At 52.7% G+C, this 13974-nt stretch overlaps 8 protein-coding genes across 8 annotated transcripts; 3 read left to right on the top strand and 5 right to left on the bottom strand.

The window, feature by feature from the left end:
• Positions 1–523: 523 nt before the first annotated feature.
• On the bottom strand, positions 524–1719 carry N7482_005494 (ATP phosphoribosyltransferase; the record flags this gene model as incomplete). The annotated part of the gene is made up of 4 exons (XM_056687619.1): positions 524–897; positions 989–1480; positions 1561–1640; positions 1703–1719. The coding sequence occupies 4 exons, from the start codon at positions 1717–1719 to the stop codon at positions 524–526; spliced, it is 963 nt and encodes a 320-aa protein (XP_056543174.1).
• A 673-nt stretch (positions 1720–2392) lies between these two features.
• N7482_005493 (40S ribosomal protein eS28) lies at positions 2393–2941 on the top strand (the record flags this gene model as incomplete). The annotated part of the gene is made up of 3 exons (XM_056687618.1): positions 2393–2453; positions 2623–2706; positions 2880–2941. The coding sequence occupies 3 exons, from the start codon at positions 2393–2395 to the stop codon at positions 2939–2941; spliced, it is 207 nt and encodes a 68-aa protein (XP_056543173.1).
• Positions 2942–3935: 994 nt separating this feature from the next.
• N7482_005492 (DUF899 domain-containing protein) lies at positions 3936–4716 on the top strand (the record flags this gene model as incomplete). The annotated part of the gene is made up of 2 exons (XM_056687617.1): positions 3936–3956; positions 4066–4716. 2 exons carry the CDS (start codon positions 3936–3938, stop codon positions 4714–4716), a joined length of 672 nt encoding a protein of 223 aa, XP_056543172.1.
• Positions 4717–5148: 432 nt separating this feature from the next.
• Positions 5149–5805, top strand: N7482_005491 (uncharacterized protein; the record flags this gene model as incomplete). Its single annotated transcript, XM_056687616.1, has 1 exon — positions 5149–5805. The coding sequence occupies one exon, from the start codon at positions 5149–5151 to the stop codon at positions 5803–5805; it is 657 nt and encodes a 218-aa protein (XP_056543171.1).
• Positions 5806–6209: 404 nt separating this feature from the next.
• N7482_005490 (DNA mismatch repair protein msh3) lies at positions 6210–8334 on the bottom strand (the record flags this gene model as incomplete). Its single annotated transcript, XM_056687615.1, has 2 exons — positions 6210–7700; positions 7753–8334. The coding sequence occupies 2 exons, from the start codon at positions 8332–8334 to the stop codon at positions 6210–6212; spliced, it is 2073 nt and encodes a 690-aa protein (XP_056543170.1).
• A 31-nt stretch (positions 8335–8365) lies between these two features.
• Positions 8366–9704, bottom strand: N7482_005489 (uncharacterized protein; the record flags this gene model as incomplete). Its single annotated transcript, XM_056687614.1, has 2 exons — positions 8366–8847; positions 8903–9704. The coding sequence occupies 2 exons, from the start codon at positions 9702–9704 to the stop codon at positions 8366–8368; spliced, it is 1284 nt and encodes a 427-aa protein (XP_056543169.1).
• Positions 9705–10306: 602 nt separating this feature from the next.
• On the bottom strand, positions 10307–12061 carry N7482_005488 (uncharacterized protein; the record flags this gene model as incomplete). The annotated part of the gene is made up of 1 exon (XM_056687613.1): positions 10307–12061. The coding sequence occupies one exon, from the start codon at positions 12059–12061 to the stop codon at positions 10307–10309; it is 1755 nt and encodes a 584-aa protein (XP_056543168.1).
• A 538-nt stretch (positions 12062–12599) lies between these two features.
• Positions 12600–13832, bottom strand: N7482_005487 (Rab geranylgeranyltransferase subunit beta BET2; the record flags this gene model as incomplete). Its single annotated transcript, XM_056687612.1, has 5 exons — positions 12600–12642; positions 12696–12820; positions 12872–13323; positions 13377–13662; positions 13734–13832. The coding sequence occupies 5 exons, from the start codon at positions 13830–13832 to the stop codon at positions 12600–12602; spliced, it is 1005 nt and encodes a 334-aa protein (XP_056543167.1).
• Between the last annotated feature and the right edge of the window lie 142 nt (positions 13833–13974).

Below are 13974 nucleotides of genomic sequence, written 5' to 3'. Positions count from 1 at the left end.
TTCATACCAGTCATCCAGCGCTTTGCCCATCTGCATTTCTTCTTTTTGGGTTTTTAATGATACCACGGCTATGCGCCATGATTTACGTACCGATTGGGTGGGATGCTGTCTTGTTGGATACAGTTTATTAACTGTAGTGTTCTGTACGATACTCATGGGGGAGAGAAAGAGTACCTAGAGGTATACAGGAAAGAGATAAATTACACATACAGACATTCACATTCACATTCACATTCACATCCTTTTTTCCACCTCGCTATATAACCCAGTGCTCTATATACGTATCTGGAAAGGAAATTCTCAACCTGCGGTCTTTTTGCCCAATAGAGGAAGAAGCAAGAACAAAGCAAAGGAAAAGGAAAGGGAAAAAGTAACCCAAGCAATAGAATCATCAAGTAAATATATGAAGATACGAAAAGTCGCAACCAATCATGAAAAGGAAAGGGAGAAAAAGATCCGGCTACAAGCCAGAGCAAAGACGAAGAAACGACGGAAATCCCAGACAGGCTAGCAGTAGCACATCTTAGTCCGTACGCGAGTTGGCAATGTTCAAGACCAGGATATCCGTCGCGCCGACCTTGATCAGCTCGTCCATGACCGTCGCAATGCGCTTCTTCTCGACCATCGAGCTGACAGCCACCCAGTTCTCCTCCTCCAGGGCGGTGACGGTGGGCGCGCGTTTGCCGGGGGTGATCTTGGAGGCGATGGCAAGCTCGGAGCGAGGGATGTTGTACTGGCACAGCACAAACTTCTGGGCGGTGATCACACCGCGGATGCGCGAGGTAATCAGGTTCAGGAGGTCGTTGTTCGAGTCTCGGGACTTGACGAGCACGGCTGTGCTCTCGACGACTGTGTCGATGGCCTTGAGGCCGGCAGCCTTCATGGTCTCGCCGGATTCTGAGAAATCAAAGGTTAGTATGTTTGACAGATACAGAGGCATCGACATGGACGAAGATGACCGGAGGGATGTGGGAGTATGTAAACGTACCGACGAGGTCCACAATGCCATCTGCTACGCCCAGAGCGCAGGCTGCTTCGACACTGCCGCCCACATACTTGATCTTAGTCTGGAGCTTGGAGCCAGGCTCGGCGCCCTCGAGCTTAGTGAAGAAAGCCTCAGACAACGCGGTGAAGCTAGTCACAACATTTCGGCCGATCAGCTGCTTCGCCTCAGTGATGTTGCCCTTTTGGGGCACCTGCACCTGCAGCTTGCAGCCGCCGAAGCCGAGGTCGAGGATCTCCTCGACGCCAGAGGTCTCGCCGTTCGGAAGGGTCGAGTCATGCTCGGCGACCTGGTCACGGCCGGTAATACCGAGGTCGACACGGCCCTCGCCCACAAAGGTCGGGATATCGGCGGCAGGCAGGAAGATGAGCGCGATCGGCAGGTTCTTGACCAGCGCGATGTCGAGACGGGTCTCGCGGCGGAATTGGATGTCGCAGCCAGCAAGCAGGTCGAGGGTTGCTTGCTGCAGGCGGCCCTCTGTAGGTAGAACGCGGTGTTAGTTGCGAAGAGGTTCTTGTTGCAATCATTGTTCTCAGCCAACGTGTCGCTTTCGCGACCACGGCTATGAGTCATGGTATGAATGTAGACGGGGGGGAACTTGCTCTTGGGCACGGCGAAGAGAACTCTTCCTTCCAAGCTGTGGTTAAATTGGATGTTAGAAGGTGATCTTCAAGGGCACATTGGTTCGGGGTGACTCACTGGTTGACGAGATCCATTATGATAAGAGTGTTGCGTCGCGGGGCACTCCGGAATCGGATAGCGGTTTAGGAGAGGTTATGTCGACACCAACGGGGACAGTTCGGGCCAAAAGAGTAAATCAATTGCAATTCGAAAACCTGCGATGTGTCTCGAAGCAATTGAAGCTGCAAGTGCAACAGGGACCGAGGGGGGGTGGAGTGGGTGACAGAGATGGCAGACGCAGACCGGAGCTCTTTGCGGCAGAAACTGGCGGGGCAGCGGCACCTCCGGCGTGGACGTACTACACTTGGTAACGCTGCGACTGGTAGCAAAGCAGGACGGCACACCCGCGCACGAGGTAGACCGAGATGAGCCAAGGCTTTGGCATCTCTTTCCCTATTATTCCTATTGCAATCGACTACGCAGTATTCTCCGTCAAAACGACGGTCATGACTACTCCGAATTGGTACCCAAAATTCTGCCCCGGTCTGAAGAATAGTGTATGCCTGTTTTATCAGGTGTCAGTGTAGATCTCGCTGACTCAGCTTATGACTTGCTGCCGGACGGCTCAGGTGTCGACAGCCCTGAGCCCTCGCGTAATTTGGAACCCACACAAGGCAAAATCATCTTCACATCCGCCTCTTCCTCCAGTCCACCCAAACTCCCTCCAACCTCGTCGTCCGAGCTTAACGCCCTCCACCCACCTCCAAGATGGATTCCAGCAAGCAGCCCGTCAAGCTCGTCAAGGTGACCCGTGTTCTCGGCCGCACCGGTACGTGCCTTCCCTGCAAAACCTATCCCGGTCCAATCCGCACAAATTCGAGATCCGCGGGGGGTCTCCCATTGCGCCCCCCGATCGCCCGGAAACAAGATACACCATTGAAACTGCGGAATTTCTGGGAGTCGAACGAATGCTAACAGGTGGTTTTTTTGGTCTCCAGGCTCCCGTGGTGGTGTCACCCAGGTCCGCGTCGAGTTCATGGACGACACCTCCCGTTCCATCATCCGTAACGTCAAGGGCCCAGGTATGCGAATCCGATTTCTTCTTCGTCTCCGTCGAAAATTACGTATGGGAGGATCATGCAAGAGAGGGAAACACCAGGCGAAATATGGAAGATCTAACAACCATGTCGAATTTTCGGGAGGGGCCATGTGTACGAACCACAATCGCTAACTCGTTTGCTTTCGCACCCAACAGTCCGGGTTGATGACATTCTCTGCCTGCTCGAGTCCGAGCGTGAGGCTCGCCGTCTCCGTTAAAATCCCTCAAAACGACAAATTACTCGCGCTATGTCTTTCGTCTCTCTTCGTCTCTCGCATATCCCTCACGTCCGGTTTTCTTTGATCGTTCTTCGGCCAAAACTGTGTCCCCGCTTTTCTTTCTTGACGTACCTCTGACTCCCCCGACTCCCTCAACCTCAACCGCCGCGCCGCCCGTTTCATTCGCCTTCTCGAGCTCTCGATGCCGTGTCTACGCTTTCTGATGATCGAATGAAGGTGGTGAATGCTGGGTGGAATGGACTTTACGGTGTTTCTGGTTTTTTGACCAGCCCCAAAGGTCCTGGAAGTCGATCATGGGCTCCGAACGGGAGAGAGAGATGGAGAGAAATGAGCAGATATCAAAAAACCCCTGTTTATATGAGAAAATGAATGAGGTTGCGCGATGGCTGGTTTGTGGTTTTGTGGGGAAGGTCTGGTCTGGCTTGGTCTGGTGTTTTACTACATACACACGTCCTTTTGGCGTGTTTGCATGGGCTCAATGCGACAACGAGGTTGTGATGTGCTTTTCCTTCTCCCGTCTTCCCTTTTGCTAGTTGCAAAGCGGTACTAGAAAAGAAAGGACGCCGAGACTTGGGCTCAGGGTCTGACCGACAAAAAGAACACAAGGGGAATCCAAAAAAAAATTTGAAACTTCCGGTTCTAGCATGTCGAGAGCGGCCGCGGGCGAGGCGTAGTGGCATTGCCCGTATCTGTAGACTACGGTGTCGTAATATCTGTGTCTATGGACCATTTCAAGGCGATATATCAGATATAGTGGGCAGCTATAAAAGGCATGGCTCGTTGGTACAGGGAACCTGTCATGGACTTTTCCTGGGTAAGGTTACTAAGGAAGCTTAATCCGGCGGGCAGTCTTCGTATAGCCCACCTCACAACTCTGGAGGGGTCAACTCGAAGCCACTTGATGCATTCCTTGAAGCCCTCATAGTTGATTCGCAGTGTTGAGCAATCCACCAAACCATTTTAGTTTATCAAGATGGAGTCTTCTCAGAAAGAGGTATGCCGAACCGTCCAGTTCACAGTTCCTACCCCACATACTCGACTACAACCTCCCTCGATTCTATTGCTATCACACAAGGCATTCATCATACTGACAATACCCTCAGAGAAAGGTTGTCGGTGCGGACGAGTACCAGAAGGCACGGGTAGATCTTCTCAAGCAGGAGAAAGCAGCCACGCAGCTCCTCCAGCAGCTGGCCGCATCTCGCCGCGAGCTTCCCATGGTCCAAGTGCCCAACCCCACTCGCTTCAAATTCGACACTCCAGCGGGAGAAAAGACGCTAGTCGACCTCTTCGACGGCCGCAAGCAGCTCATCCTTTACCACTTCATGCTAGCTCCCCACGAGACCCAAGGCTGTGTGGGGTGCTCGTTCTGCATGGACCATATTCCTGATCTACGCCATCTGCAGAGCAGAAACACATCCTTTGCTGCTGTTGCAACGGCGCCTTTGGATGAAGTCACCGCCTATGCAGATCGCATGGAGTGGAAGTTCCCATTTTACAGCTCTGCTAAGACACATCAGGCGTGGGCTGAGGCGGAGAAAGCAGGTGAGACGATCACCTGGAAGCCGGGGAATGGGTACTTCGGGCTGTGTTCCTTCTTGAAGGACGGTGATCAAGTGTTCCATACATATGATACTACCGACCGTGGGTTGGAGATCATACTATCTACGTATCATCTGCTGGATATGACTCCGATGGGCCGGCAGGAGGTGGGCAATGGCATGAATGATTTCCGTCGTCATTATGAGTATTGATAGCCATTTGGGCTGGGCTATGGGCTCTTCTTGCGGGTTTATCTATTTATCTTAACTCTCAGGTCAGAATGGTGAATACAAAATGCACTGTGAATACTCGAAACTGAGCAAGTGCCGTGCTTGAGGACAGCAAACGAACCTTCCTCTCACATAGTTTTTGACTGGGTATTTCTAACTCTCCACTCATGTCTCTCTTCTTCAACAACCTCGCCTGCTACCTCCACCTTCCTTACCTCCTGCCTCTGCCGCTCTCTTTCTTTGATATATTACGACTTCATACCTCTCCAGGCAAAGGCCTGTCGCTCGAATCATCAAGTCCAATATCACAGGTCTTCCAACCTACCTCTTTTACTCCTGTGGCTTTCTGACCTTCTCCAGGCTAAGTGTTCTTCTCTGAAGCTCACACCCACACCATCAGCCTACAGCTAAGCCATGACCGACCCAAGCTCCATGACCGCAGCTCAGCGGGTGCTCTCCACCGCAGAGCTCATCGCCGAAATCGTTCACTATTTCGTGGGTATCCGGAGAACCATACTTTTTGGCCTTCCCATGGAATTTGAAGACTGCAAGTCGCTTCTTCGATGTAGCCGGGTCAACACGCTCTGGTTCGCCCAAGTCATGCGCTTCTTCTGGCAAGCTCCGACTATTCAACAGGCACTCCCAATAAGCCTCCATGGCTACGTGGCATTCGGATGTACCTTCAAGACGTCGCTTCTCCAGCGATTCAGCGAGGTCAATCCTGATCGCCGCCAGTTCTATGCTGACTTCGTTATTGGAACCAATATGATGGCTGTTCGCCAGGAGGGCTTGAGGATGGCAAACAGAGTCCTTCAGGGTATCACTTTCCCCAAACTTGGCATGATGTGCCTATACCTGAATCAGCACGACAATTGCATTTACTTGCCGCACCTCGATGCCCCCAGCATTACGTATGTGCATGTCCACGCGTACAAATTCCGGCTGGGTCTCTCGCACCACTTTGTGGCATGGAAGCCGGCCCGAAGTCCCTTCAAACGCGAGTCAATCTGGCGTCTTGCTACCATTCTCAAGGTTTGTCTTCAGGGTCGATCTGGGTCGAGCAGGTCCTGACCTATCTGGGTTGTCGATTAGACTCGCTTCCCAACCGTCCGACGTGTCATATTCTCAGACGAAGTGGTGATCGGCCAAGCGACATTCAACGGGTTCGCGAAGGATCTGCCCGGGGTGGCGGTATCCATGGACAAACGGCCCTCGTCGTGGCGCGAGTGAAGGGTAATTCTCCTCTCGCCCAGGGTCCGACAATGTGATCAGATCTGCTATCTACACGAAAGTGTCACCAACATCTATAGCCAGAATGAGGATAGTATCTATAGTGCCTGCAATTTATGAATACGCCGGAGACTCCATTTACAAGATGATCATGCATGTTGATACCCCGTATAAACTTCACAACCCTATATCCATGCCGAAAGAAATGTACGACGATAACCACGAACTACACCGGCCCTTGCAACCTACAACTGCTCTGTACTCGCAAGCAACCGATCAAGCAGCTTCTCCTCTTCCGCGACATCATCCTTCCCTTCGACTACCCTTCCAACAGCGCCAACAATCGCCGCCAGCCTTTTCCGCTTGATCGACTCCTCCAGCTCCGCACTCTTCGTCCGTGCCAAATCCAGCACAGACGGTGGTAGCTTCGCCAACCGCGCCACATTCAACCCATAACTGCGATGGGCCACGCCCTCCGCAACCTCATACAAGAACGTAATTTCCTTCTCCCCATCTTTCTCCTCAGACTCGGTGAAACGCATATGTACGTTACGCAGCGCCTTGTCCGGGAACGAGCGCACCATGCGCGAAAGGTGCTGGTAGTGCGTGATGAAGAGCGTCAGAGAGCGAATGCTCCGGACCATATAGTCCAGCACAGCCTGGGCAATAGCGACCCCGTCGTGGGTGGACGTGCCACGGCCGAGCTCGTCGAGAATGACGAGAGAGCGGGGTGTGGCTTGCTTGAGGATATCTGCTGTTTCGGAGAGCTCGACCATGAAGGTTGATTCGCCGGCGAGCATGTTGTCGAAGGCGCCCATGCGCGTGAAAACGGCGTCGAGAAGGCCGAGCTTGGCGGAGGCGGCGGGCACGTAGGAGCCGATTTGGCCCATGATGGCGATGAGGGCGACTTGGCGCACGTAGCTAGACTTGCCGCCCATGTTTGGTCCGGTCACAAGGAGCGCCCGTGTGGCTTCTGGGTCGAGATTGGTATCGTTGGGTACGTAGGTATCTGTCAAAAGGCGCTCAACCATCGGGTGCCGACCTTGTTCGACGTAGAGGCATGTTCGATCGCTGTACTCCGGCTTGACGTAGCCAGGTTGCTGGGCAATGGCTGCGAGGGAAAGTAGACAATCCAGCGTTGCGAGGGACTGGACGCAATCCCGGAAAGATTGGTATTGGGTTGCAATATCGGCGAGAAGAGCCTTGAAGGCTTTGTCGCAGGCCGCGGCCAAAGCTTCCTTGTGCTGATCCCGTTGCCGGATGAGTTGGATCACTTCAGGTGTGTGGAACCGCGAAACTCTCTTCGTTCCACTCACCTTGACCCAGGACGCTGGAACACGCCTGATGGCCAAGGAATTGTTCTCAATCTCGATCAGGTACTCGATACCGGACACCGTCGTATACTCCACTTGCTTCCTCTGCAAGCGCTCTCCGGCCACGGGAAGATGCTCTTTTAGCTCGTGTTCAATACTAGCGATTCCGAGTTTCTCGTCGCTAATCTCCTCCGTCTCCTCCTCTTCGCGGAAGAAGGCGTATTTGTCGTCATTCCGTGCAGCATGGAGGTTGATCTTGTCCAAGAAACGGTTGACGTCTTCCTGAATGGTTGGAAGAGAGGCAATTGCTTCGCTGACCAGAGTGGATTCAAATCCCGTGTCGGCAGGAGATTTGACCTCTGCGAATTCCATTGCAATTGTCTGCATGGTCTGCAGAACAGTGAGAAGCTCTGGTCGAGTGCACTTTCATTTGAATTAGCATATTAAATAAACTCCTGGCATGAGTTGTACATACCTTGCCGTAGTAGATACGAATCAAGCTTTTTTCCAGGTCACTCTTGATTTTACCCAGCAACCTTCTCACTCGCTCCACGGGCACGGTGTGAGCAGAACTTGTAAGCTCTTCAATAGCGTCAGTACGCTCTTCAAGCCGTACTCTGTCAAGCAACGGCCGTCCAACCCAGCGCCGCAGCAGCCGTTGCCCAAAGCGCGTCTGTGTCCGATCCAAAGTCCATAATAGACTACCCTTGGCTGAATGATCGGTCTGGTTCTGGTAGATCTCCAGACTGACCAGCGTATTTCCATTCAAATGCATGTGTGACCGAGCTGAGAACGGCTGGAAGTACTTAGTCAGATCAAAGACATGTTCCAATCCGTAGTCAGTCATATGCGCGATCATCGCAGAAAGACAGACGGTAACATGCTCGGGTAATTCAAGCACATTCTGAAGCAACTTAGCCGCCTGAACATCCTCTTCTGTGCCAGTAGCTTTCATTTTACCAGCATAAAAGCCCGAGACATGGCTATGCGCCTCGGCGGCTGCAGTTTTCTTCTTCGGAACCCGTTCGAGACGCACCGCATCACCGAAGACATTCATCTTACTTCCAGACAGGTGCTGCACGAGCTTTTCACTCGCCTTGGACATCTCCCCCAACAATCAGAATCTCGCAGGGGGCAATATGCAGCAGCCGCGTCTCAATCTCGCTGCGCATAAACCCATCTTCGAAGTCATCGTAGATCACATCACCCGTAGTAGGCTGAACGGCGACAATACCGACATGCACTCGCTCGTCATTGCCCCAGCCCTTCGCATTAGTCTCCATGATGCAGAGCATATACCCAGTCGCCGGCGAAGCACCCCCAGCCGCAGGAGCCGGACCCTCAAGGCCCTCGACATCATCGATGTAAGTTCCCTTCGTGTACAAGTTGGTCAACTTGCGAACAAAAGGCGCATTGCGGTTGTCGCCAGCCGCCTTGAGCGCCGCCGTCTCTATCTGCCGCACCACGCCAACCTTATGGCCCGCTGTAATGAGGCGTTTCACATGTACATGTAGCCGGTGCACAGGGATGCTAGCAGACGCAAAGCGATCGATGTGCGCCTCCGATGGATCTGTAGATGATCAGTCTGTGTTTTATCGATATCTGCAGCAGAAGACACAACATACGCTCATCGAATCGAAACTTTCCCGGAATACAGACAATCCCCAGCTCCTTCGCTGCAACACGAGCATCCTCGCCAAAGAACCGAAACTTGTATCCGACCTCAATCACCAGCACGGTATCCATATGTTTGCGCTTAATCTCGATGACCTGTTTCTCCATGGGCGTGAGCTTGCTGCCACCCTTCTTCGCGGCGCCCTTGCCCTTCGTCGGTGGCGGGGGCGCAGGTTCATCGTCTTCCTCGCCTTCCTCCGCCTCGGCCGCGGCGCCGGCGAGGTCACTCGCCACATTCCTTCCAATTCCAATCAGACAATCAGGGCCACCGAGCTTCCGCACAAACTTCTGGTGCAGTTTTTCTTTTTCTTTCCTTCGCTCTGCATCCTCTGTGTCCTCGGGTTCCTTGCTTGGTGGAGCAACGGCGGGCGAGCTCTGGAACTTGAAGATGCCGGTGCGCTGGCTGTTGCTGAGTTGCGAGGGTGAGTTTAGGGGGATCTCTGTCGGCACTGATCTCGCTTCTTCTGTGGCGGAGCCGTTGGTTCTAGCACGCTTAGGAGGTGGCACCACAATCTCATCATCATCATCCTCCTCGTCTTCCAGTATGGGATCTGCTCGTTTCCGCTCTTGACTCGGTTCTCTGGGTGAGGCAGGTCTCTTCTTCGATAGCTTATCAGTAGCGGTCTCGGTGCCATTCAATGCAGGCTTTGGTGTCGAAGACGGCTTTTGGGTAAAGAAGCTGGAAATAGTCGCTTGCTTTCGCTTCAAGGGCGGAGAAGCTGCGGAGGACGATGGCGAAGAATGGGGCGCCATTATGCTCGGCGGTCCCAGCGATGGGAGGCAGCCAGTAGGTATACAAGAGCACCACTCAAATCAAAGTAGAAAAAGACCACAGGGGCCCTGATGCGCCAGTTCTGTCTGTTGGTTGACACCGAACTCCGCAATGGCCGGGGTTTGACGCGTAGGAGACGCGATGGGCGTTAATTGGTTGCTGACTCAGCCTCTTATCGGCCGCCCTGCTCGATAACCAGGCTTCCTATGTATGAGGAGTGTAGCTTCTGTCTGGTAGCTTTATGATTGAAGAATGAAGGTCGGTTCATAGAAAGAGTATTCATAAAGGACTAATCATGTTACATACAACACGGTTGACTGTCCGTGCGAGTGAGAATCCATATCCATTCCGCGGTCCAGGCCCATGCAAAGCCACCCCTTGACCCCTTAACACCATAACAATCCAGATCAACCAATAAAGACAGTCCATCAAGATGCTGCAAAGAAAACGAATACCGGCCCATCCAGCGTAAACCTCCTGTCAAATCCTGCTCTAGTCAATATGCACGATACTCAGCGGCCAAGATAGCTTGGAGACCGACAAATGATATCAAACGCAGAAAGCTCTGTGATCTGAAAGCTATCTAGTCCGCTGCAGTGGCGCTCAGGTAAAGTCGAGTGAGTTCATTGTGATCCTCCTCGGAGATGGTCGCGTCAGACGACATAGCTCGCGACATCGCGGTCCAGCCACTGTTGGTCAAGGTGACGTCTTTGTCGTACGAGTTATGCTCATACATGGCCATCTTCGAGGTAGGAGCAAGCAGGGGGTTGGATCTATATCCAGACTTCTCCTGGTCATTGCTCATGCCAAGGCCAACGTGCGAATGTTCATCGAAGAAGTAGCGAGGCGCAAACCCGCTATTGTCAGAGTCGCTTCTCTTCAGAAATGGGGATGTTGAGTCCCATATGGGAGGGTCAATTCGGCCCCGAGAGTTCAAAATGGGCTCGATGTTTTCCTTGTCCAGTGAAGAGTCAAATTTATGTCCATGGTTGTGCGAAATGTTTGCTTGGTTGTTTAGAACGAGTCGAGTCGGGGTCAGCGTGTCCGGAGAGGCCGGCGGGTTTGCACCATGCTGCATCAATGCCTGCTGGTCTTGGTTATCTTCGTCGTTAAAGATACTGAAGCCGCTGCGGGGACGCTTTCCAAAGGCTTGCATTGACAAGCTCAGCTCGTCGTCTTCCCCGTCATCTCCCACTCCGAGGTTGATCTTGCGATTCAAGATAAGTGCCGAACCAGGGCTAGCCGGTGCTTCCTCACTCTTATGGCGGCTTGGAGCGACACATTTTTTGACACGCTTTCTGTCTTTGGCACGTAAAACGTTTGGATCATTCTGTCGTAGAACTCCCCGCTTAGGGCGAGGAGGACGCTTTTTCGGAATCGGAGTCTCTCCTTTCAGCGGGCTATCATCTTCAACGTTGCCGGAAATCACACGTTCCTTCCGGAGGATCCCTGTGGGGGAGAAGATCAGTTCCGTGGGCTCCACCAGCTGAGAAGTCATTTCCATCTGCTTCAAAACGTTCCCGTCCTTTTTTTGGTTACGCTTGCGTCGCATCTGCTGTGTCGCCGAATCGAAAATGTCCATTCCGGGCCACAGAACTCCCTTCAGTCTCGCCATCTCCTCAGCCCGATCTTTGTCCACTTCACCATCAACAAAAGCGTTCAATGTATTGGTACCCAAATGCAGACAAGTGCCACTTGGTCTCTGGCGAGTTCGTGTGGGCTTCGGGGTTATAGGCAAGGCGACATTGGCATTGGCATTCTGGCCAGAGCCAACCACGGTCTGGTCACGCCAACTAGTCATCTCAGTCTTACCAGTCGAATGAGCTGAGCGAACGTCGAAGTCTGATTTCGGGATGGGAAGAGCATCAATAGCCGTGGATGTGGCCGGAGTGTCATAGCATGAGATGAATGTCGCATCTTCCGTCTCCGATTCATACTTCACATCTTGGTAGGAATCTTCCAGGCGAGGATCTAGAAAGCCGTGAAGGACGGCATTCAAGTCAGCGGCAGGGTCCACGAGATCTTCTGAGACAGATGCTCGCGGGATGCGTTGGACAGTGAAATCGACTGTAGCCTTTCGGGACGAGTTCCTCTTTTTCTTCCGGTCATCTTTGGACGAGATTCGGTCGGAAAGTAACTGGGCGAGGTTGTTGGCATTGAACCAATCGTTGTACGTCTGGAGAAGTCCAGCAGCATCAGCTTCCTGGTGGCTGCGGACTTGGAGCTTGAAGTAATGAGACAGATGGGCCTTGGATGCAACGTGGGTCAAGAGATGGGACACATCGCTGAAGGCAGGCTGCCCAGGGCAGATGATGCATTGTAGTCCCGTAGCATTCATTTCTCCAATTGCGAGGGAACTGGCGGGACAAATCGAGAAGGAAGCAGCATGCAGAGATCAAATGTAGAACCAAACGCCGTGGGCAAATTTCAAAGCCGAGGAAACTGCTGAAGGAGCGATAGAGACGGGACGGAGGAGTGATGGTGATGGGGAGGGGGAAAGGAGTGCGGTGGTCATCAACATTTCGCTTTGACAACAACGACCGCGTTCCTCCCCCAACGGGAAAGCAAGAACACTACGCAGAAGAAGGAGCGAACAGCACGGAGCGAACAAGTCATGTTTGAATTGTATGTCATTAGGTATCTCAGTATCTCAACAGCTTAATGAAAAAGAGCTGATCTGGTATGTGCCACGATGTCTTAACGGCCTTTAGGCCATTGTGGGATGGTATGAAGCGGAATAAGTCAAAGTGGACATTGCTCTCCTCCTGCCTTGTATCCCATAGTCCACGGAGGAAAAGAACGATGGGTTATTAGATTGCAGGAGGAACAGAAGAGTAGATAGTATTACAATGCACACTTCAGTTAAGGACTCTTCTTCACCTTGCGAAGCATCGTGCAATGACAGCTTTGGGCATACAGCTGGAGGATCGGTAAGCAATGTTGCCAAGCAGAGGTCGAGAAGCATCACTCACTATATAGGATCTACTTCTTGCAGTCCTTCCACCCCCAGCAGACTCAGACCTGCGATGCCAAAGTGGGTATGGTAAACATCAACCATATTCCCAGGGCGATCAGCAAATCCGCCCGCTTCGGGATCCTGAATCAAGTTAGTAGACTAAAATTGATGGCGGCTGGAGTCAACACGAACCTGGCATTGCAGCACGAAGGAAGCAAGCTTCTTGCCATCTATCCAGTGGAGGCGGTCAATCATGGCCAGACTAGACCCAACCCACCAAGCATAACATGCATCTGGTAGTTTCTCTGGACGCCCGTTGAAGCCACCCTTGTCGATCTGGCGCTCACTGAGCCAGGCCCCCAGTCGGTCCCTGTTCACTAGATCCAAACGCCCGGCGATGGCTAAAGCCCCAACACAGGTGAAAACTTGGCCTGAGTGGGACTCCGCGCCAGGAGTTACTCCGTATGCCCCGTCAAAGTTTTCACAACTTTGGACATAGGAGACGGCTTTGGGGAGGTCGACCATGTCTAGGAGGCCCAGGAGCGACAGTGCATTTAGTGCACCATAGAGGAAACGGGTATCGGTTTCACCCCACTGATCTCCCATGAAGGAGCCGTCTTCGTTATTCTGCATGCTTGCGATGACTAGATTCCGTTAGGTTTGCTAACAATAGACCACACCTCGGGAAGCAACATACAAGAGCCAACTCTCTGCTTGCCCCCTCTGCCACGCTTCTCCAGCTCATCCACTGCATCAATGGTGACCAGGATCTGAACCGCCGAGACGGTGTAGAGCATGTGTGCGTCGTGGCCGGGGGCAGCTCCGAACCCGCCATTTTCCTTCTGACAGGAGAGCACAAAATCAATGGTTTCCTCACGGGGTAAAGCATCGGGATGACCGAGCAGATGGAGCGCAGTCAATCCCCAGTACACACCGTTGAGCCGTAAGTGCTCGGTGAGCCAGTACTCCAGCTCCTCTTTCCGCTATTATCACCGGTCAATCATGGTCCCTACCGTATAACCTAGCTTCATCAATGTGAGAAAAGAGCACGCACAGTGTCCAGGTTTTTGATGTAAGTAACATGCTTTAAGATGTGCAGTTCCTGGTCTGACGAGGTGCCTCCGGCCCTGCCTGGGCCTGATACCAGAGCCATTGTCTGTGTGATGACGCGGTGGCTTTGATTGGGCCTTTGGATACCGCGAGGGGTGATAGGGCGGGTTAGTAATTCAAGGCAGGAAAAGCTTGTTCGGGATGTGCCCGGAAATGAGGCTAGCGGATTAATGACAAGACGTTGC

The sequence above is a fragment of the Penicillium canariense genome (genome assembly GCF_028826845.1).
Source record: "Penicillium canariense strain IBT 26290 chromosome Unknown utg000003l_segment0_segment0, whole genome shotgun sequence".
Lineage (NCBI taxonomy): Eukaryota > Fungi > Ascomycota > Eurotiomycetes > Eurotiales > Aspergillaceae > Penicillium > Penicillium canariense.
This window is presented reverse-complemented; position numbering and strand designations above follow the sequence as displayed.